This window comes from Paramormyrops kingsleyae, chromosome 3, assembly GCF_048594095.1.
Source record: "Paramormyrops kingsleyae isolate MSU_618 chromosome 3, PKINGS_0.4, whole genome shotgun sequence".
Classification (NCBI taxonomy): domain Eukaryota; kingdom Metazoa; phylum Chordata; class Actinopteri; order Osteoglossiformes; family Mormyridae; genus Paramormyrops; species Paramormyrops kingsleyae.
Window position 1 is genome coordinate 15,826,544 of NC_132799.1, and position 21,604 is coordinate 15,848,147.

A 21,604-nucleotide genomic window follows, 5' to 3' on the forward strand; every position below is an offset into this window, starting at 1 on the left:
AAGGGTACAGAAGGGCACAATGACAGTTGCTGACAAACCAGATGCTGTCATCCAGACTGACTTTTATATATGTATTTTATATATGTATATATATATAAACTGGATTTTTGCAGTGAGTTCCTAGTAGAAAGGCACAACAGCAATTCCCTGCAAGGATGTGAACGTAGAACCGCAGGTCGGTCGGTTACCGTCAGCAGCACAAGAAGAAAACCAACAGCATGTCCGCAGATTTACACGCACAGATCAGAACTGCTCTTTATGTAGGTGTATGGGCACACGCACGCGCACATACACACATGGCGAGGCCCAGATTCCAGCGTGCCGGCCCACAAAGGCAAACGCAAACACAGGATGGGGGGGGGGCTGGGTGGTGTGAGAGCAGGATGGCATGCTGGGATGCTCAGGAGGGTAATTAACAAGTCTGTCCACTCCATGCACAATGCAGCCCTTGCTGGAGGACCCTTCTGCTGGGCCATGCACCCCCCCCCCCACCATACACACACACACACACACACACACACACACACTCTCTCTCAATCGCACCTTCTTTGTTAAAAACACCTTTCTATCCAGCTGCAGGGGTTAACGGCAATTAAGGAGATTAATGTAAAATGTTTATTCTGCGACAACGGCGCCATTTGCATAGCGCACCCCTGCCGTCATGCGGGAGTATCCGTGGGAGGCACGCGCGTGCGTGCATGTGTTTGTGCGTGTGTGCGTGGTGCACAAGTGGCCCCCAGATTATGTGTAGGCTGTGACCAATCGAGAAATCCCACCGGCTCCAGCCACTCGACAGCAAAACAATTCAGTGCGGCTGTATTTATGTCACAATACTTAGCATAATATTATGGTCTGTGGTGATGAAACCTTTCAGCAAAGCATCCGGACAAGTAGCAATAACTGGTAACGGGGGCCACCCGGCGGGGGAGGACTCTCCACGGTAACTGCGGGCCGGAATGCGGGGAAGGCTGCCGCGTCTGCATCCGTGGAGATGGCTGTGCTCTGATTGGACGTTTAGCAGAGATGCACAGGAGGAAGTGAATGGTGGTGCTGGGGGGGGGGGGGGGGACAGCGGCAGGTGGGAATGTGTCAGGAGTTGGGGGGGGGGGGGGTGAGTGGTCAGGATGAAGTGGCCTCGGGGGTGTTTGCTTGGGGGGGGGGGGTGGGGGGTGTGTGCTCTCCTTCCAGTAGCACATGGATGAGGCCCGGAAGCGACCTGAAAATCTGCTCTCGAGGGGGGCGCGTATAGTCTTTCAGCGGAGGACGAGAGATGCGCCTGAGAGAGGCAATCACGTATGCATTAAAAAAAATCCCCTGTGCAATTATTCAGCGGCGGCGGAGGGCTGATAGCTGATACGGGGCAGTGCGGAGCTTCAGTGGAGAAACAGGCGGGCAGATTAGCACCCGGCCACACTCCCCAGAGCCACGGCTCATTTAGATACACCCCCGCCCCCCCACCCGGAATGGAGGACGCCGGGTCACCTTTGGGGTGGCTTTCGGGTTGGCAGGGTGCCCGCCGGAGAGTGCAGCCGCTTAACTTGGCTCAATTGGACAGGTTTACGCTCCCATGACGCAGGGAGGGTAACGCGCAGGTCTAACACGCCGTATAATTAAGAGCGTTAAAGCTCTGTACCGGGACACGTCGAGCTGATACAACCTGCACATGAGCCCCCCATGAGTTAAATATAAACATACAATTAGGTGTGCAGAGCTCAACAATGGTGCAGGAAGTGATGAATTACCCGCTGCGCTCTTCTGAGGGAAAGAAAGGAGGAAAAAAAGACAAGGCAATTCAAAGGAGTCCCGTTCTGCACACGTCTGTGAGCAGAAAGAGCACAAATGAGAGAGAGACGCTTCACCAGAATGAAAACGACTCCATTCCTGTGGTTATGAGCATCGGTGATGATGGTCAAACAGGGAGCCACATAATTCACATACAGGCAGCCACATACTGGCCTGGAGAAGGGTGGGGCTTGGAAGAGAAAGGGGCGGAGCCTGTGTCATCCAGGTGGGAAACCGCCCACTTTGTTCAATCATCACGTCAACACAGTCCTTATTAAGACTGTCTATTGGCTGCTAAGATACTCCAAACAACAAATGACAGACTATTAACGATTCTGGATGCTTGCACATAATTATAAGGATCCAACAAACCACATCATGAACGTGCACGACAGGGTGCTAAACGTTGTAAACACTGCTGTGAGACTCAGTGTGTGTCTGGGGGCCTTTCCTCCGGCTTTGGGACTGTTTGGCCTGTCAGAAACTGGAGTGGGGGGTGGGTTGAGGCCAGGAGTCAGTTTTGGGGAACAGAGCTCAGTTTGTGACATGGTCCAACAGAAGAATAATGGAAAGCAAGGGGGGCAGTGTGGTATTTGGAGGGCATTAAAATCAATCCAGCACTTGAAAGTGAAACATTCCTGGTCCCCCCCCCCCCCCCCCGAAAATGGCCATGTGAGTGAGACAGGGGCAGTGAGATAGGGGCCGGTCTCCTCCCTGGGCATGTGGGCGGGGGGTCCAGTCTACTATCGTATGGCATTGAGCCATCGGGAGATCTGCATCTTGGAATCTCTCCAGACTGAGGGCACCTGCCACAGCCCCACCCCCCATCACCCCTCAAGAATACGACGCGGTCACACCAACCCTAAAAACAGCAGGAATATAACAGCAGAGTCAAAAGCAATGTCAAAGAAAAGTTATGATCAAACTTCAGCACTCCTAATCAGCATCAGACCTGTTAATGTTTCCAACAGGAAACTGAAAAAAAAATCCATGGATCCATTAATCCCCGTCGAGGTTGATGGCTGACGCTGTTCATGGAAATTACATGAACCGCTTTTCACAGGCTGATTCAACTGGAACATTCTAGTCAACAACCGGCACAAACCAGAGTGACATCATAGGATTATGATATAGTTTTTTTTTCTTTAATAAGGAGGAGATGAGGAAGGACAGAGTGCACCCCCCCTTTCAGTTCACACTTAACTGTACCTGGTGAAATGTTTTCAGAGCTGCGTCCATCTCCTGTCTGTGGGGACCTTCCGCTGAGTTTCTGTCCGCTGCGGGCGGCCTCGCAGCCTACAGCATCCACTCTAAAGCCCAAATCACATGCCCTGAATACTCCATGCCAATAATGGGCTATAAGCGTGATCACCTGAGCGGGGCCTCCCCTTGTCGATCACATGACCCTGCAGCTAATTAGACACCCCCAGTGGCTCTCTCCCCTCTCTCTGATGCCCCCTGGATGACACAGGCATGCATGTCATCCCTGCTCGCTTGCCCTGGACTCGCCTGGACCTGCACACCTGTCTGACGGCCATCACCGTCTCCTCGCAGGCCGCCTGTCAGTATGTGCTGGTGTCAAGACATGAAATAATCCTCTATTGATGTACATTGCATGAGTATGCGCCTGTACACAGGCCTGTAGATTCAGACCTAGCGATTTCCGTTTCTCATCCATGTTCCCACATCTCTGACGACGAGGGCGGGCGGAGGGTGGGGGAGCAGGCAGAGTGGGGGAGAAGGGGAGGGGGGGTTCATCAAGGTTTGGTAGAGACTCTGGTGCCACAACTGTCATCTTTAAAAAAAGGTTAGGGCAGGATCAATCAAACATCTGATTAAAGGCAGCGGTAACCCTGTGTTTGTGTGCTATTTCTGCCCCCCTGCTCGCTCCCCTCAGACACTCGGTGAATAAGTGCCTCTGTCAGGAAGCCGCCACAATCAGAATAATTCCAGCAGCATGATGGCAGGCTGTGGCGGTGGCTCAAAGAACAGAAAAAGGTATAAAAATGGCATTTTTTAACCAATCACAAACCATAATCTGCAGCGGCTGTATCCCAGTGTGACCCCCGTCCTTCACGGGCCTCCCGTTCCCCCATGCCCGTCCAGGTAGTCAGTGGAGTTAGCATTCCTATGCCAGTTGCCCACTAAAACTGTGATGGGCAGTTAAGTGGGCGGAGCCAAGAGCCATGTGACCTAATTGTAATATACTCATTCGCTAACTGATAAAGGATTGGCCACAAACACTCAGACACGTCATGGAGCAGGAGACACAGAAAAATTACACCTGCTGTTTAGAACACTTTGGCAATCCTACATGTAGATCCCCCCCCCCCCCCCCCGCACAGGAAGCACCCGTCACCCGCATAACCCTGAAAAGCTTCAAATTAATGATGTCAGGCTCCTTAACAGTTTCTGCAAAATTAGTTTGAGATGGATAAAATCTAACACCGTGTTAGGCTGGGGTAGGGGGGGGGGTCACTTTCCAGGTTGGCCATCACATGTTCTATGTAGTTACTACGTGTACTACGTGGCCCTGTGCCACGTTCCACGTTCCTCCTGGTTTGCGCATGTGTCCCGCGTGTTTCTCGATGCCCGTTACACCCTCAAGAGCTCCTCCAGCAGGAGAGAGGCCATCGTGTGGAAACGGCCACAGGAAACGCTCAGGAAAATGGGTTCTTAACACGAGCAATCCCCCCCCCCCCACCCCACAAAGTCCCAGTTCTATTTTTTGCCCGGGATTTACAGGGAGACGCATTATGCCGAGGGGCCCGGTACAGTCTCCATACCAGCACTCTAATGCACTAAGATGTTGTAGAGCTGGAATATTATTGATGTTTCTGTGGCAACACAAGCCTAAGCAGAGGATTATACCAGAAACATCCTTGGATCCAGACCAGGGACTGGGGGTGGGGAGAGAACGGGGTACATAGGACTGCTTTTTTTAAAAGAAAAAATTCTTTGGGCTAGTGGACGTAGTTTCAGAAAATATACGTATTGGATGAGCAGATACCTGGGTTAAAATGCCAGACTATATGTGTTGTGATGGTGTTGGGGGTTGGGGGAGGGGGGTTTGGGGGGTTGTAGTATATTATGGTGCTTGTCTTGTAGCTTGTAAGTCATCAGGAAAAATCCCAGCCCACCGACTCCTGTATTAGTCGAATTTCGTACCCGAAGTGATCACCTGTGTAGGGGAGGTTATCATGCGATACCCCGGTATCGAATAACATCACTACAACGACTTATTTCCAGCGGACGTCAGCCACCTAGCGAAGCTGGATGTGCGTGTCTGTGAATGTGTGGTTTTTTGAGACTAGCATATTCTGAACATAATTACATGTTTAATTAATCCCAGTTCTTCTACTTCCATTCGAATGAGTTTTTTTCCCCCTCTGTACAGCGCCACAATATTTAAAGATGCTGGGATATTTTTCCGATTAAAACATATGCCTCACCCTCTGGTTTCCCTGAAAGTCCCCCCCCCCCCCCCCCCTCACAAGAGCACAACCGATAAATTGAAATCGGCAAACCTGTGAAGAGACCCAGCACTGAAAAAAGGGCCTCCGCACTGTTCCAACTGGGAAGCAAAGATGAAGTCAGAACATGGACTTCCCATGTTGCGGCTCCCACATGAGGCTGGTCTCCCTGGAATGCCGGTCCACGTGCCACTGCCAGTCAGATGGGCCCCGGATCTGTCCGGTATTAATAAATAGCAATGCTCGTTACCGAGATTTCAGAAAGTCAGTCTGAGTCCCAATTAAAGTAATTAGTTGCATCACTGTCGATATTTAAGAAAACAGTAACGATGGTAGTTCCGGGTGTTGGGCCGCAACTGAAGCGCCATGGGGACCGTCGCCACTAACACCTCTGGTGACGATTAGCACTCAAAATGGCTCAGTTTGTCTTTATGTGTAATGGGAGAGTACAGGTCTCCCTGCTGGAGGAGAAGTGCAGCAGCCTTAGAGGGGAACCCACAGGAAAATGACATCGTGATCACACCACAATAAACATCAAGGGGGGGGGGGGAGTTTGGGGGATGGCTATGTGTGGAATTTGATGCACAATACAAGCAATCAATAGTCCCCCCCCTCCCCCCACTCCATGGCACCCCACCCACCGAGGAATTTTGCGCTTCTCACATATCGACCGGCCCGTTTTTAACAAGGGTCAATCAATCCCACAAACACGCATAGAGGAAATACGTGGTGTTGGGGACACGCCGTGCGGAGCAGTGTGACGTGGAGCGGTGCGGTGAGACGTGGAGCGGTGCGGTGTGACGTGGAGCGGTGCGGTGTGACGTGGAGCGGTGCGGTGTGACGTGGAGCGGTGCGGTGAGACGTGGAGCGGTGCGGTGTGACGTGGAGCGGTGCGGTGTGACGTGGAGCGGTGCGGTGTGACGTGGAGCGGTGCGGTACACCATGGCCTGTTCTTGGCTTGGCCCTCAGCCTCTCGCAGGTCTCCTACCATCCCCGTCAGTGACCTAATCCCACCCGTCCGCCGCCACCGCCTAGCGCAACGCTGTACACTGAGCTAAGTGTTGTTTTTGCGATCCCTGCATCTCGTTTAAATGTCAGGATTTATCACACGAGACAAGATGCCTTTACACTGTCACCACACTCCCAGCATGGCCTGATTAATGTTATGGGGGGGGGGGGGGGGGACAAATGACAAAAGAGCAGACAAATCCCAATTTCACAGGTTAAGTCCCAGCCCCCCCCCCCCCCAAACCACCACAAAAGCCCATTTCCAAAAAGTAGTGACTGCTGCCACCTACAGGCAGCAAGTGGTGGTGCCACGTGGCCTGGCACTCCTCGGCTCTGCCACACAGCAGCTATTTTTCCAAACAGCAGGTGTCCCCACTATTGTTCACTTTCATCTGCGGGCAGCAGTCATTTTCATCCGTTAACAAGAGCGACGGCAAAAAGTTCAGCGTCAGGGGAACTGCCACAGAATTGAGAGTAAGCGTCGTTTCCACGGCCCGGAAGAGCAGGGGGGAGGAGAGGGGGGGCTCTGGCATTTCGCTACAGCCCACCCGCACTTGCCGCTGAGCACTTGGTCTCCGCTAACGCTGTCACACCTGGTTCCTGCTTGGATGCCACAAAACGCACTGGCGTGGGGACGTGACCCTCCCACCTTCGCCAAGGTTCCCAAGCCCCGGAAGATCCCTGTGACCCACATTCCACCATCGGCCCATTAAAAGCCAGAGCAGCCAGAGTGCTAACGGGGTCCCCTGGGCACCGGATAATCAATCACCAGCCTGCATGCGGCCTGGCGTTCTGACGAGCCTTTAGCCTAAGAAACATTAGCCTGGTGCCTCACTCAATGCCTTCCTAGAGAGTAATACTAACACCAAAAAATGGTAATTTTTATTGCAGTGTAATTAAGCCTTGTGCTCTTTGCAGTGACCATGTCAAAGCCTGCACGATACGAGTGAATTATAGTGCGATGGTCCGGTATCATCACATGACAGAAGGAAGTCACTGGGCAGTCAAATTGGGACATCCCTACGCCCTTCAGAAGATGCCCGTCAGTATAGAGATATGTACTGTGAAAAGTCTGCATTGCCCAAGGTCTGGCCTAGACAGGCGGTCCCTTTGACATGCAGTGAGAGTGGCCACCACTGCCCAAATAGGAAACAGGTTAACACTTACTGCATCCTCATCACCTGACAGACATGCCTAGGTCACATGGTATAACTCACAGGCTTCCATAGCAGCAAATATCACAGAGCAAGCAAAGAGGCTCCCTGGATGATATTGTTGTGACAAGTCGCCTTCTAACCCAGTGTGTAGCTCCTGAGGTAGTAACCACATCACTGTGCCTCACAAACACAACTTCAGGGTGCAATGAGTAGTGGAGGGTGCTGTGTTTGGCAATTACCCAGAGGACAGGAGAGGCGGACGGGGGGAGCAGATGTGCCCCCCCAGGTCGAAAACCCCCCCAAGACCCTCACCTGTGAGAATGAAGGGAACCTAAGAGACTCAGGCGGCGGTTTGCCATTAAGATGGCTGTGTCCTGGGCGAGGGGGAGTCTCTCTCTGGTGGGAGGGGGGGCTGAGTGGGGACAGCCTCATGTCAGTAGACTGACCAGCACAGAGGAACTGGGGGGGGGGGTTAAGGAAAAATATGGATGGGTGGGGTAAATGCTAGCGAAGAAGAAAGTCAGGCAGGAACAGGGTGAGTAATAGTTCAAGAGCTGGAGCCCTTGGAACTTGAAGCGAGGAACGGGCCCCCCGAGCCCCCACCAACGTGGAGAGCCCCCGCGCCAGAGAGTCGGGGAAATAAACGGCGACTCAGCGATGATGCCATTTCTGTGAAGAGCAACGTGCTGCCGGGGAATCTGAATGGATATGAACCCTCTCCTCCTGCCAAGGCCAGTCAGGGTGTATTAAGTGGGATCTCAGTGAGGTCTGATGGGCCGTCTCTGTGCCACTGACCCGGGGGGGGGATACAGGCAATCCTGGCACTGGGAGCCCCCTCCCTCAATGGCTGTATTCTTCCTCTGTAACCAGAGGAAGTGAGTGGTCCTTTGGAGCTGATTTGGTTACTGCTTGCAGGGGGGGGGGGGGGGGAAGTCATGTGGACTGAGGGGTTGTTGGGTCTGGAACAAAAGCGTGTCAAAGTGTAACCCCCAGATCATGTAGAAAAAAATGGGAGGGGTAAAGGAGGTAGGGAGAGATGGAATGAGGGAGAGAGAAAGAGCGAGGAAGTAGAGGAGTGACAGGGCCCCAGAGAGCAGGGAAAGGCACAGAGGCAAGACACCTTCAAGGAACATGCAACGTCCCAAAAACAAAGAGCGGCCCTCGCTCAGATATTACTTGTGCTCCATTACTCCTGCTCGATAATTAATATGCAAATGAAGGATAAAAAACAAAACCAAAGGGGAAAAAAAAAGCAGCTCGGCGAGACGATGCATGTGCGGCAGCGCGTCCCCGTGCGCGGGCAGCCGAGGGCGTCGCGCTGCGATGGCGGCAGATTACCGACACGCTTCGAGAGCGCTCTAAAACAATGCTCTTGTTTGCCTTCTGACTCACACTCGATAATTTTGGTAATTAGTATGTAAAACAGTAATGATACCGCTGCTGGGATAGCTCAGCCCCGCCTACGCCGTACCCGGACGCCACGGGCAGGAAAAGCAGCACGCGCGGTTAACTTGCTAAACGGCCGACCCAGAGGTCAACACTAGCTGGTCGCCGCCCGCGCTGGGCGATGGCCGGCCAGTAAGCGCACACGCAGAAGTACGCAAACGTCACTGACAAGCGCAACCCCGGGAACAGATAAATAACCGATAAAAACACGAAAATATTTCCTGCAGGTGACATTGTACTGGGCATGCTTTCTTCAGGTGAGACACTGATGCTCCTCATGAAAGTTAATCACCCCCCCCAACACACACACACACACACTGTCAGGCCCCCTGAGGCTGCCCCACTCGGTCGCTTGCCAAGGCCCCACGCGTAAACACTCCACAGCCACCTTTAATGGGGGGAATGGGCCAGTTTGGATTGTGCGAAGGTTAGAGGCTTGATCCCACCCCCCTTACATTTTCAAGTGGGGTGTAATACATTCCATGTTTGGTTCAGCGATATTAAAATGAGGAAGAGCTTTATCAGTGGTGGTGAGCTGAGTGCGGTTTTAAACCCACTGGGGCAGGGATGTTTTTTAAAGGCGCATACGAGCAGGGACACAATAAAATAGGCGCAAGGTAACACAGGCGCGATGCCATTGACTGGCTGCACGTGGGATGCTGATCCCAGGAGGGGACCAGCAGTTGTACCATTTGGGGATTTAAAAAAAAAAAAAAGTCCTTAACCTTAATCACACCGTTTTCTATTAAGTGGTAAAAACATGAAATTGCAAGCAGGGAAAGTGTGTGGGAAGGGGGGGGTCATTTTACTGGTCACCTTTTTTTTAAAAAAAAAAAAAAAAAAAAAAAACTCCTAATTGTGACGATTAGCGGGGGTGACCGCATCTGGGTGGGGGTTGCTCCAAGCTAGGCATACACCCCCCCACCGCCCCAAATGGGAGTGTCACCCAAGCTTCTCCACACCGACACGAAGTGGGGGGGGTGGAGTGTGGGGGGAACAGAATCAACAAGGGACTGGGGACAAGTCGCTCAAATGACTCCTTTTAGATGGGGGGGCAGATGGATAGCGCTGGCAATTGTAAGAAGATGGCTGGTAAATTGTCCTGACTGCTGCTGTGGGGCGGGGGGGACTCTTCCCCCCCGCTGTCGTGTCGGGCTTCTCACCAGAGCGCTGTCGGACAGAATGCGACATTGTAGGATACAGGACAAAAATAAAAAGTGTCTAAGGATCCCCCCCCCCCCAGGCACAGTGAGTCTGTCACTTGGCACAGTGTCAGATGCGGGCTACACCCCAACGCCCCAGCGGTGTGGATGCGGCACTTAGATCGAGTCGGGGAGTCCAGTCCACAGGAACAGTGGCGCTGAAGAGCCCGCAGGTGGGGCGGCTAGCGGCTGATGTACGAATATGTGGGGACGCACAATTAGGCGCAAAAAAGAATAATAATAATAATAATAATAATAAATAAAAAAAAGCAGACTGAGCGGGACAAAGGCGTGGATGTCCTCATTTACGAGATGCGTAATTACAGGCGAGAGGGACAACAGAGTTAAGTAGCATGAGTCAGTACGGGTAGTCATGATGGAGTCGCTGGGGGGTGGGGGCTGGAAGCAACAGTCTCGGCATCCATTAAAAGTCCACCAATCGATTTCACCCCCGACTCTTTGTCTTTTTTCAATCTGGCAATTATCCCGGTCCGGTCAGCCCTCACCCCCAGAAAAAGACAACCTCAGAGCCAACCTGGTCCTGAAGACAGGCTGACTAGTGACGGGACATTACGGTGTTCAGGCAGGACTGGTTGCCACAGTGACGGGGCAGATCCGGGCCGTGCTCTGACAGTGCGACAAGCCACGGGGACAATGGGTATCGATGCTCCGCCGCTGCGTGGCCTCCTTAGTCCGTGCGCCCGTCTGGCCCGTTTGGGTGTGTGGGGGGTCTTTATCAGCAGTGGATTGTTTGCTCTGTGACCCCCCCCCCCCACTAAGGCTGGTTTTTCTTCAGAGCCAGCATCACGGGCTGCGTAGTCTCAATCAATTACACCCTGACACAGGGACGGCACTTAACACTATAACGGTGCCAAGTAACAGAGCTGTTACAGCATACATACTGCACACGCTCCTAAACAGCGTACATACTGCACACGCTCCTAAACAGCGTACATACTGCACACACTCCTAAACAGCGTACATACTGCACACGCTCCTAAACAGCATACATACTGCACACACTCCTAAACAGCGTACATACTGCACACGCTCCTAAACAGCATACATACTGCACACGCTCCTAAACAGCGTACATACTGCACACGCTCCTAAACAGCGTACATACTGCACACGCTCCTAAACAGCGTACATACTGCACACGCTCCTAAACAGCGTACATACTGCACACGCTCCTAAACAGCGTACATACTGCACACGCTCCTAAACAGCATACACCAAAGTCACCTTTGTCTCTTGTCCTTTCCTCCTGGGTGTATGTGAGGGGGCAGCTGATGTCATTTGAAGCTTCCCTTTATATGAAAGCTGAAGTCTTATCAAGATCACTCAGACACGGCAATGCTGCTCCGCCAGACACACACACACGTGTGAGCAGACACCAATCACCTGGGCCCTGCTTTCAGTCAATGTATGTGAAATCTGCTGAAGGCAGCACACCCCATCGCTATGGTTACATAAACAAGCAAGCAGAACCCAACCTCCCTCTCAGTCCACGACCAGCTGACTTAAAACGCCTCATTCTCACTTTTTACATATTTTAAAAGCGCTGCATATCAGGGCAGGGAGCCACCTAAAATGGCGGCATTGGGTGGGTGAGATGGTGGACACACGCAACCTGCAGGTTGCTGGCACCTCCACTGCGGAGAGATGTTGCCGGAATGTTCCACGCTCCCATGCAAGGGGCGAAAGCACCTGCACCCCGCCCCCCTCAAGGGCCCAAAGCACACATCCATGAAACATGTCGGCCAATCCTGCACAGGAACAAGACCCCCCCCCCCCCAACCCTCCCCGTAAAGACAGACTGTGGGTACGGGCGTCTGCTACTGAAAGCTGGGGGGCCTAACACCATGTCCATTCCTCTGGGGGGGGGGGGGGGGGGGGGGGGAGCACGACCAATACTACCACTCCATCCACTGCAAAAACACTCCGCTCCCCCAAACACATAGGATACCCTCCCCCCTTCACACCTACATTTCGGTTTGGCCGTTTACCAGAACCAATGTTTCACACTCGGTGTCAAAACGCAGGGGAGTCACTTGAAATTTACCCTGACGCCGTTTCCTGGCTGCGAGTCGCCAGCGACACAATCGGGACGTTACGCCGACCAATTAACCGGCCCTCCAAATAAAAGTAATTAGTGTCCCTATTGTGTAACGTCTGTGAAAAGCCACTCGGAAAATCTGCACAAACAACTCAAGCCAAACAGTGGGCAGGGAACGTGTGTGTGTGTGTGTGTGTGTGCTTTTTGTAATTATTACATTGTGGGGACCAAATTATCCCACAGTGTGATAAAAACATGCAACTTTTTACCTCGCGGGGACATTATCTCATTCCCCACAAGGATAACCTCAAACAACCTCAAACAAAAATGCCAAAAATCTTGTATTAGAGTCATGTCCATAGAAATTAACAGAGAATCCCTATAATGATATGAATACATGGACACTGTCTGTGTGTGTGTGCGTGTGTGTGTGTGTGTGCGTGTGTGTGTGTGCGTGTGTGTGTGGACACTGCCAGACAACACTCCCCTTAGTATACATGGTGGGGGTTTCAGGTTAGCAGGGGGCTACTGAGGGGGGTAGCTGGTAGAAAGGCACCCCCCACCCCTAAAACATTGTAACATCACATTTTTTTGCCACAAAAAAAAGCCCCCTCTATAAACTTATGTCTGCCTGGTCTGAGGCTGAGCCCCTAACTTGCAACCATGCAGGACCTGCCTTCTTCATTAACCCCCCCACCCCCCACCCCCTCCTACCCCATCTACACCTGGAGAAAAGCACAGTGGGAAGGCCTTCAAGCTTTCAGTTAGGAGCTTGCTTCCACCACAGTCCCCCCTGATAATCCTGCTGGCAGAGCAGACGAGGGTGGGGGGGGTGGGGGGTGCGTGGTGATAAAACCCCCCCTAATTCGAGCCTCTGATTAGTACACTTAATTCAATACATTTTCTGAAGCATGAACTCCGGTAATAAATTACTTCTTCTTTCCGCGAGAGATTACTTCTGGGAGCGAGGCTTCCCTGGGACCAAATCCGCCCATTTCTCTGACACAAAAGGCAAGGAATAAGCGCGGAAGCAGGGCCCCCGCGACCAGCACTGCCGCACCCTTCCCAGCGGCCTCCGCACAAAGGCGGAGCACAGCGTATCGCCGGCACTGAGAAAGAAACGAGAGCGGACGCACACCGACAGCCCGCGGCAGCTATGCACACCCAATCACGCGCCGCGTAACACCCCGCCACGCCTCACTCCCGTCGTGTCTTTATTTTCAGTAATTAACAAATTTGGTAAAAAGAAAAAATACAGCTGTTAAATTGTCCTTTTGTAAACCAAGAGCTCAGTGCAGGACGAGTTTTTAAGAAAGAGGGAGGGGGCCTCGTCCTGAAAAAGCAGTGATGCGGCACGTCAAGCGCGCCTACAGAAAGGCACGTCACGACAGCCCCAGTGCGTAATCTCCCGCTCAACAAACAGGTGGGGGCCCCGGGGGTGTCACAGCCCGAGCAGCCCAAGCGGACACCCCGCTCCCGCGCCAGAATGGGCCATGTTTGCGGCCTTGCCGTAATTAACACCGCCATCTTCAGAACCCAGTGACTGGACATAATTGCTTCTCTCATTTTTTTCCCCCATCCTTTTCTCCGAGCCAGGCTCTCCCCTGCGAGAGGCTCCGGCTGAGGCTTTCGGGCTGACTGGGCAAACACAAAAGGGGGGGGGGGGTATCAGGCGGGGCAAGGGGGGCTCGATCAGCTCCAAGCTGCACGGCGCTCATATTGGCCGTCACAGTGAGTTACCCGAGTCAGCGCCTTTCAGGGAGGTACGGAGGCGCACATGCAGGCGTACACCAACAACGCAGGCGTGCACGCATACGGAGGCGCACATGCAGGCGTACACCAACAACGCAGGCGTGCACGCATACGGAGGCGCACATGCAGGCGTACACCAACAACGCAGGCGTGCACGCATACGGAGGCGCACATGCAGGCGTACACCAACAACGCAGGCGTGCACGCATACGGAGGCGCACATGCAGGCGTACACCAACTACGCAGATGTGCACATATACGGAGGCGCACACGCAGGCGTACACCAACAACGCAGGCGTGCACGCATACGGAGGCGCACACGCAGGCGTACACCAACAACGCAGGCGTGCACGCATACGGAGGCGCACACGCAGGCGTACACCAACAACGCAGGCGTGCACGCATACGGAGGCGCACACGCAGGCGTACACCAACAACGCAGGCGTGCACGCATACGGAGGCGCACACGCAGGCGTACACCAACAACGCAGGCGTGCACGCATACGGAGGCGCACACGCAGGCGTACACCAACAACGCAGGCGTGCACGCATACGGAGGCGCACACGCAGGCGTACACCAACAACGCAGGCGTGCACGCATACGGAGGCGCACATGCAGGTGTACACCAACAACGCAGGCGTGCACGCATACGGAGGCACACACGCGCACGCTAAACGGACAAAAAAAAGTGTTCTTACACATTTCCTACTCTCCTATATCCGCTCTTGGAGTTAAACAAGACTGCAAGGATTTCCCATGGCAGCCCCCACCGGCTCAGTCACATTTACTTAACGAGGGGAGACGCACGGCTGACAGTGGGGGGGCCCTGCCACGAGCGTGGCCTAGGCACCGGCATTATATTAGTGAAGCGCTGGTGAACGTCACACCAGGCAGTTTTTATGTTTGATATTAGCACCGGTGCTAAAATGCACAATAACAAGACAAATGCTGTGTGGGGGGGAGGTCTGCCTCCGTGACGGGGGCAGCTGCATTCGGGTGTCAAGTGGCAACACTTCCAACAGCCGTCAGCGATGAGAGTGGAGCGGGACAGGGGCAATTTAGCACATCATGAACCATTCAAAGCCAGAAAGTTCCCGGAAGTCACACCATGAAGAGCCCAGAAACATTCAGACTAAGGAATCACCCCCCCTTTAAAACAAAATATGAGGTTTGCATCCTTCCTGTGGCATGACGGAAGGGCTGGCTGCTAACGCGAGCAATGATGATGCTTCAACAGAGAAAACGCCAAATCATGGTTAGCAAACAGACAATTAGCAGGACACCGCTAGAACGCCGGGGGCTATCCCAGCGGCCTGGCTTTGGGGGGATGCCTCCCCCCACGGGAACAGACAGCCTCGTCTGATTCCCAACCTAGGCCAAGATAAATGGCGTACTTGTTTTAAAACACTGTTGGGTGTTTAGGTTCGGCAAAAACACTGGGTGACAACGGCAGGTTCCGTGGCAATGGGCAAGAAACTCCTGGTGTCAGTGGGGGCGGGGCCTGGCCCAAAGGGGCACCGCATGCAGACCTACGTAGCCCGAGAGAGCATGTTAATCACTTCTCCTGCTAATGGGTGTCTGCGCGGGAAGGCAGGTGGCATGAGCTGCCCTCCTCACTGGCGTGCTCCTGATGTGTGTTGGTCACGCACAGCTGCTCCCGTGAATATGCCACCAGGTAAGAGACCGTGTTCCGCTGCCAAGTTTCACTCCGTTCAGTTTTCACTAACGAGGCCAGTCTGGGGACTCGTTTGCGCCTTTTGGTCACCGTTTCTATCCCAGCCTTCTCCCCACACTCCAATTGCTTCATTTGTCTAACAATTTACTTTCATGTGCCGGCACGCTCTTGTTCGCTCTTCTCACTATTTTTCAGGTGCGACCCCTGGTAGTTGGTTTCTTCCAAATCCCCCCAGTGCTGCAGCTCATAGGGTTACCACTACCACCAGCAGGGAGAGGGGGAGCCAGTGACCTCTCCTATCTGCTGTCCCCCGTTAGCTAATCTGTGGTAACAGTAATTACTCAGAGCAACAGCAGCATAAAACATGGCTCCTTATCCAAGCACTGCTAAAGGGAGGAGTTTCGAGGGCAGGTATTGGTCACGTGAGAGAAAAAAATTAAGTAATTAGGTAAAGCTATGAGACTGGGAGGTCTTTCTTCAGTTCCTGCCAGGAAGCCATCTTTGCCACATAAGAAAGAGAAGGGAGAGGCAAGGCTACTCAAATATGTCTTTCTAATTACCATGGTATTACCCTGTTCACAATGCGGGGCCCCATTCGCCCCTCGTGGATCCTCATTTCCTGCCTAATCCTGGCTCACCGGTCTGCCAGGGTACTTCCCGGCCCCCAGGACGCCCCCACCCCCACCCTGAGCATTCCTTTCACTGGCCATTTACTTCCACAGTGTATCCAAGCCCTGCAATCACCCCCATGCCCCCAAGAACACAGCCTGAGGTAGAGATTGCGGGGTGGAGAGGTGATTTTTTGGGACGCTGCACTGATTCTGTAAAGACTAGAGTGCACAATAAACAATAGACCTTGAGCCGTGGGCTGGGTCTGGGTGGGGTGGGGGGGCAACCAATTACTTTCAGTTAAATTAAATGACAGGTCCCACCTCTGCCCAACTCCTGCTTGCAAATCCATATGAACACCTAGATGGTCAGACATCAACCAGGACCATCTGACAACTTTCCTGGTCCAACATTTGCAACATGGTTGTGGGGGGGGGGGGGGGGGTTACAAACATCATAAAAAGATTCCAAGTGACCTTGTCCCAGGTTCGGTTTTCTCAAAACATCTCGCATCCCGTCGCTCTGGTCAGAGCTGGTTCTCTGTGCCGCGACCCTCCCAGACCTGTACAGTACCACTAAGGAATCACTCCGCTGGGTCTCCCAGATGCGGTCAAGCGTCCCACCACTGGGACTGATTCATTCAGCAGACAAAAAATGACTGTTAAAGTAATTCTGACAAGGGGCTCATTACACTGAATGAGGGAACAAGATTCAAGTCCTACAGTCAAAATGTAAAAATGCAATGGGGAAAAAAAAGACCAGGTGTAAAAGAGCACGTTGTCAGCTCCGGCCTGCTCTCCCAGCCTGATGAATTTTCAACAATTCTCAGCGTGAATGTTGGCGATGGCGGCCTGTGCGCTTTGAGCTTCTCTGCAGACCACACGCTGTAAACAGCACACTGGGGACCACTAATTAACCACCACCAAAACAAAAGTTAAGAGTCAACAGAGACTGACAGAGTCTCAGCCCCGAGATCTAGCATCGCTCTGGAGGAAAGCCATTGTCTAACTGGATATAATTAGGAGTGGAGGAGTTTAAAATTTGCATAATGGTGCAAACAGGGGGTGGAGGAGGGGGTGAGGGAGCACGAGGGGGCCGGAGGGGGCAGCACCTCAAACAATTGCAGACCTTCGGAAGGATCCGCTGACAAGGTCTGAGCAAGCAGGGCAAAGTGAAGCCACGGTGGGACACCAGCGCCCCCGGTGCCAGATGCAGGAACATATTTACATATTGGCTGCATTTTCTGAGCTGAAACGCTCACTGGTTAACTGTAAGCAATGGGGAAATTTCCCAATTTCCCACTTTTTTCACACATAAAGATAGAAGTAGCTTTTTTTTTTTTTTTAACACAGCAGCTAAAAAAAAGCTGCCAATATGGAGAATTCCATTGACCACATTCATCCATCCACCGTTTAGCCTCTTATCCTGGACTGACCAAACTGCGGCAATTCAATAATTAATTAAATCCTTCAGCGTGGAGAATAAACAGAACGGTAACCAAGTCAGACACTCTCTTGAGGAGATTCTGACCGCACTGGGGACTCACAGAGGCAAACACACCGGCAAATTTCTAAAGCTCAGCCAAAAATGTGACTTGCTGAACTCAAACATGTGACAAAAGAGTAGCCAGCTCAATCCGAACCCGTGCTAAACCTTCGCAGGCTGCCCCCCCCCCCTACCACCCCAAACCGCCCATTGTCTATGTTCTGATCCGCCCAGGGGACGGGACCAGCTAAATCCACAAACTCTTGCCCCTTGCCTCCCCGAGTGCTGGGCCACTGTGGCCTCATGGCCTCTGGAGTGTGGATTACCTAAATCCGGGTCGCCTGGCGCTCTAATCTGTAGAGAGCGACGGAGCCTTATTTAAGGACAGCTTTGGAAGAATGGGAGGCGTTGAGTTTCTGCTTGTACAGTCATTAGGGGCATTTGGGATGTGCAGGGAGGGGGCAAGAGACAGGGGGCAGAAGCACAGCTCTAAGCACAATGGGCACCCACCCCCCACCACCCCCACAACCGATCCGGCAAAAAACTTGGGAAATATTTGGAGCTACTAATGCGTGAGATCAATTAGGTGGTTGAGAGGAGGGCTTGAAAGAGTCACCACTGACCTCACCAACTGGAATTGGGCTGGGGGGGGGGGGTGACCCCCTCCCCTAAACTCCCCCATGCCGACCGATCTGCCCCCGTGGTTTATCTCTGCCGCTGTCTAAGAACTGAAGAGTCAGAGTCTGGTCAACCATGTACTGGGGTCACTGGGAGGTGGATCTGGAATGCTAGAATTCCACCATAAGGAAGGTCTGCTTCCTCTTCCTAAGACGAACCTTAACCCTTTTGAAGAAGGACTAAGCCGAAATAGCCTCTCAACACCACAAGCCACCTTTAACATTAGCCCTTCAAGAAAAAAAACCACACAATGTAGGATAGTCTATGTGACCCTGCATCCCTACTCACTTAGAGATGATCCTTCCTTAAGACTGTCGCATTTGCAAACTGTTTTGTCATTTCAAGACTTTATATTCTCCTACTTCTGTGAGTTTCAGCCCCATACAGCTCGATTGAACGTCCCCCCCCTCCCCCTGACACACGCACAAATGTTCACTGCTTGGCTACCATAAAGTCCAAAGAGGAATCTAGCCCTTTAATAAACTAACAGAATAAATTGTGTGGTGTGGATTTCATGATGCTTTCACAACTGCAGCAATGGTGAGGGGGGGGGGGGGGGGGCTCAGCTGGAAACCAGATGAACCACGGCTACAGAGAATGACAAGAAATGCAGAAATCAGCACGCTGCCAGAGCTGCCGCAGATGCTGCATTCCTCCATGCCAGCAGGGGGTGATAGCTCCCCAGCATGTCCTGGTTGTGTTACTTAAATCAAGCCCAAAAATGCCACTTTGCATAAAGATACCAGTAACAAAGCTGACTTTTTGGGAATCAACGTAGGGTAGATATGAAAAGACCTCGCCTTGCTGTGACTTGTTTAAAGCCAGCTTAACAACAGACGGGCTGGCTGAGCATCTGATCCCTCTCACAAACGTTTTTTGGTCAAATCGGCCACAGTATGTCATTAAATTATTATTTAATGTGTGTATCTGCAGATTTTATCTGGGGGGGCCGTGGAGCTTGGCTTCGTGTTGCTGATGGAATCTGTCCCTCAAGGAAAAATTACGGGACCCCTGAGTTAGAAGCTGGACAGATGGATGGATGGATTGATGGATGGATAAATAAAATGTGCCGTTTTTCTCTCTGACACCCAGAAACATTTTTCCTGTCTTAATTTCTACAGCCGTAATCCTCCTAGTTCACTACTGATTTCTTTATTAATAAAACAGTGGCTGTTATTTAATATACCTTGAAAAAAATTGGTGGTAACTGTGTTTCATTACAAATTTCTAGAAGGATGTGTGCGGGTGTGTTGTACTCACAGACATTTCCGGTGTTGTCAAAGCTGTTAAGGACCTCATCCACTCTGATGGGTCCAAGACTGTCTCTGAAAAAAACATAAGCAGGGTAAGGGACAAGCTGAAGAATGGGTGGACAAAAGGAATTCATTTCAGAGCCCTAGTGCGATTGGGAGTGTGCTGGAGTGAACTGCCAGTAGAGGGAGACAGAGAGGAGATGAAATGAATCACATTGACTGACAGCAGTGTGGCATACAGTTGACAGAGCGCCTATCTAATGCTCCACGTGACTTGAATGACTGGGCCCAACATCCCTGCATGACTCACCTGAGGAAGGCACTGAACTGTGGGAAAGAGGCACTTCTGTACTCAATCCAGGTCCCACATGAGGGGCTGTCGGCTGGGGAATCTGTGACTTTTGTCCTGGAAAAGAGGTTGAAGGTAGAGAACCGACGGATGGACACTTGCTGGACCTCCTCACTGTTCAGTTGCTTCCTCTTTAGCACCTGTAAACCAGGGAGCATGTTAGTACATGGCCACCCTCTCACGTGACACAGGAAGGCATCACTTTATTACCTGACCTGAACACACATCTGGTCATCCACCACTAAACATCACACCAGCTATTTCACAGGTCAACTAAACCTAGCTCAGAAATTAAACTACACCAACAGTTATACGGGATCTGTTACACTCAGACTAAGCTGTACAGAAAAAAACGAAGGAGTCACTCAGCGTAAACGCTAAAATGCCTATTTATACATTTATGTCACACTTATTTATTTACATTTATTTATTTTTATTTACCCGAGGCAACGCACAAGTGAGGCGAATCTAACAGCACAGTAAACCTAGCATGATGTAAACCATTCACAACCCGATCTAAAAATATCTCAAACGGTGAATCACGGAAGTCAAGCCATTATTACCATACGCTTTGTTTTAATGAGATACTATTATTATTATTATTATTGTTGTTGTTGTTGTTTTGCTGTAACGGTTGAGGATAGCTCTAGGATGACTTCAGTTAGGATTAGAGGAGAAAGCCGGAGGTTCACCTTGCTGGGTTCTATATTTTTAGGCATCCCCAGGGTGCCGCACTGGGCCCCCATATACAGGACAATCCCCCGAGCAATGATCACAGCCTCCAAAGCGCCGCGTCACGGACACGGCGGCCAAGCCGAGCGATTAAATAACAGCAAACTAGGACACACAGGTGACCCTGGCTCACGGCTACAACAGGTATCACAGCTCGAAACAGCTGGTGATATAACAGTAACTTCAAATGACCTTTCCGGTCTACCTGATATTTCATACCGTTCTCTTCATGTCTTTTCATTAAATGGACACACTTGTTGTGCACTGACCTTTTAGCCACACAGATAGGGAGAATTAACAAGATTGGTTTGCTTAATAACCAATAACTGAAATAATATAATCTGAAATTTGCTTTTTGTAGCACGTTACCCTAACCCCACACGCAAGTGACTAGATGCTTCGAGTGTTGACATATGATAGTACGGCTTCGGGGAAGGAAGGATGGACAACGCTAGCTATTACGTCGCGGGCTGAACAGCGACGTACATTCTACGCTATTTGTGCATGGAGCATATAAAGAATATAACCCTTATTACTGAGGTAGACGTTTAAGTACTTCACCTGTCTAAGGAGACTCCAGCGAGCCCGAGCCACGTCAGTGCCACAGTTTTTATCCTCGCCTGACTGCTGTTTGCCGTCGATTTCCTTTGACACCGCCGATCCCGGCACATCTTTCTTCATGTACAACTCTGGGACACCTGTTGTCGGGTTGTCGTCCATAATCTTCTAAATATCGGTTTAGGGAACAATGGTGAAATCTGAAAAGGGGGCGTTTTCACAGTGATAACCTTCTCATCTGTCAGTCTTCATCAACGCTGGCGCTCCCGCGCGCCTGCTAGAGTCAGCGGCGGCGGTGTAGCTCGCGGCATAACGCAGAGCGCTAGAAAGCATGCCACTTCCGTACACTTCCGTCTCGCTTCGGAATTAACAGACAAAATCAATT

At 51.8% G+C, this 21,604-nt stretch overlaps 1 protein-coding gene across 1 annotated transcript in view; it reads right to left on the reverse strand.

Annotated features, from left to right (window-relative positions):
• The window catches only part of camkmt (calmodulin-lysine N-methyltransferase), a 72,677-nt gene extending 51,128 nt beyond the window's left edge, over nucleotides 1-21,549 (reverse strand). The window contains exons 1-3 of the mRNA XM_023804399.2: nucleotides 21,223-21,549; nucleotides 19,891-20,069; nucleotides 19,588-19,652 (exon numbers count right to left, since the gene is read on the reverse strand). Coding sequence (XP_023660167.1) covers nucleotides 19,588-19,652; nucleotides 19,891-20,069; nucleotides 21,223-21,381 — 403 coding nt within the window. The 5' untranslated portion in view covers nucleotides 21,382-21,549. The remainder of the gene's footprint in view (nucleotides 1-19,587; nucleotides 19,653-19,890; nucleotides 20,070-21,222) is intronic.
• Between the last annotated feature and the right edge of the window lie 55 nt (nucleotides 21,550-21,604).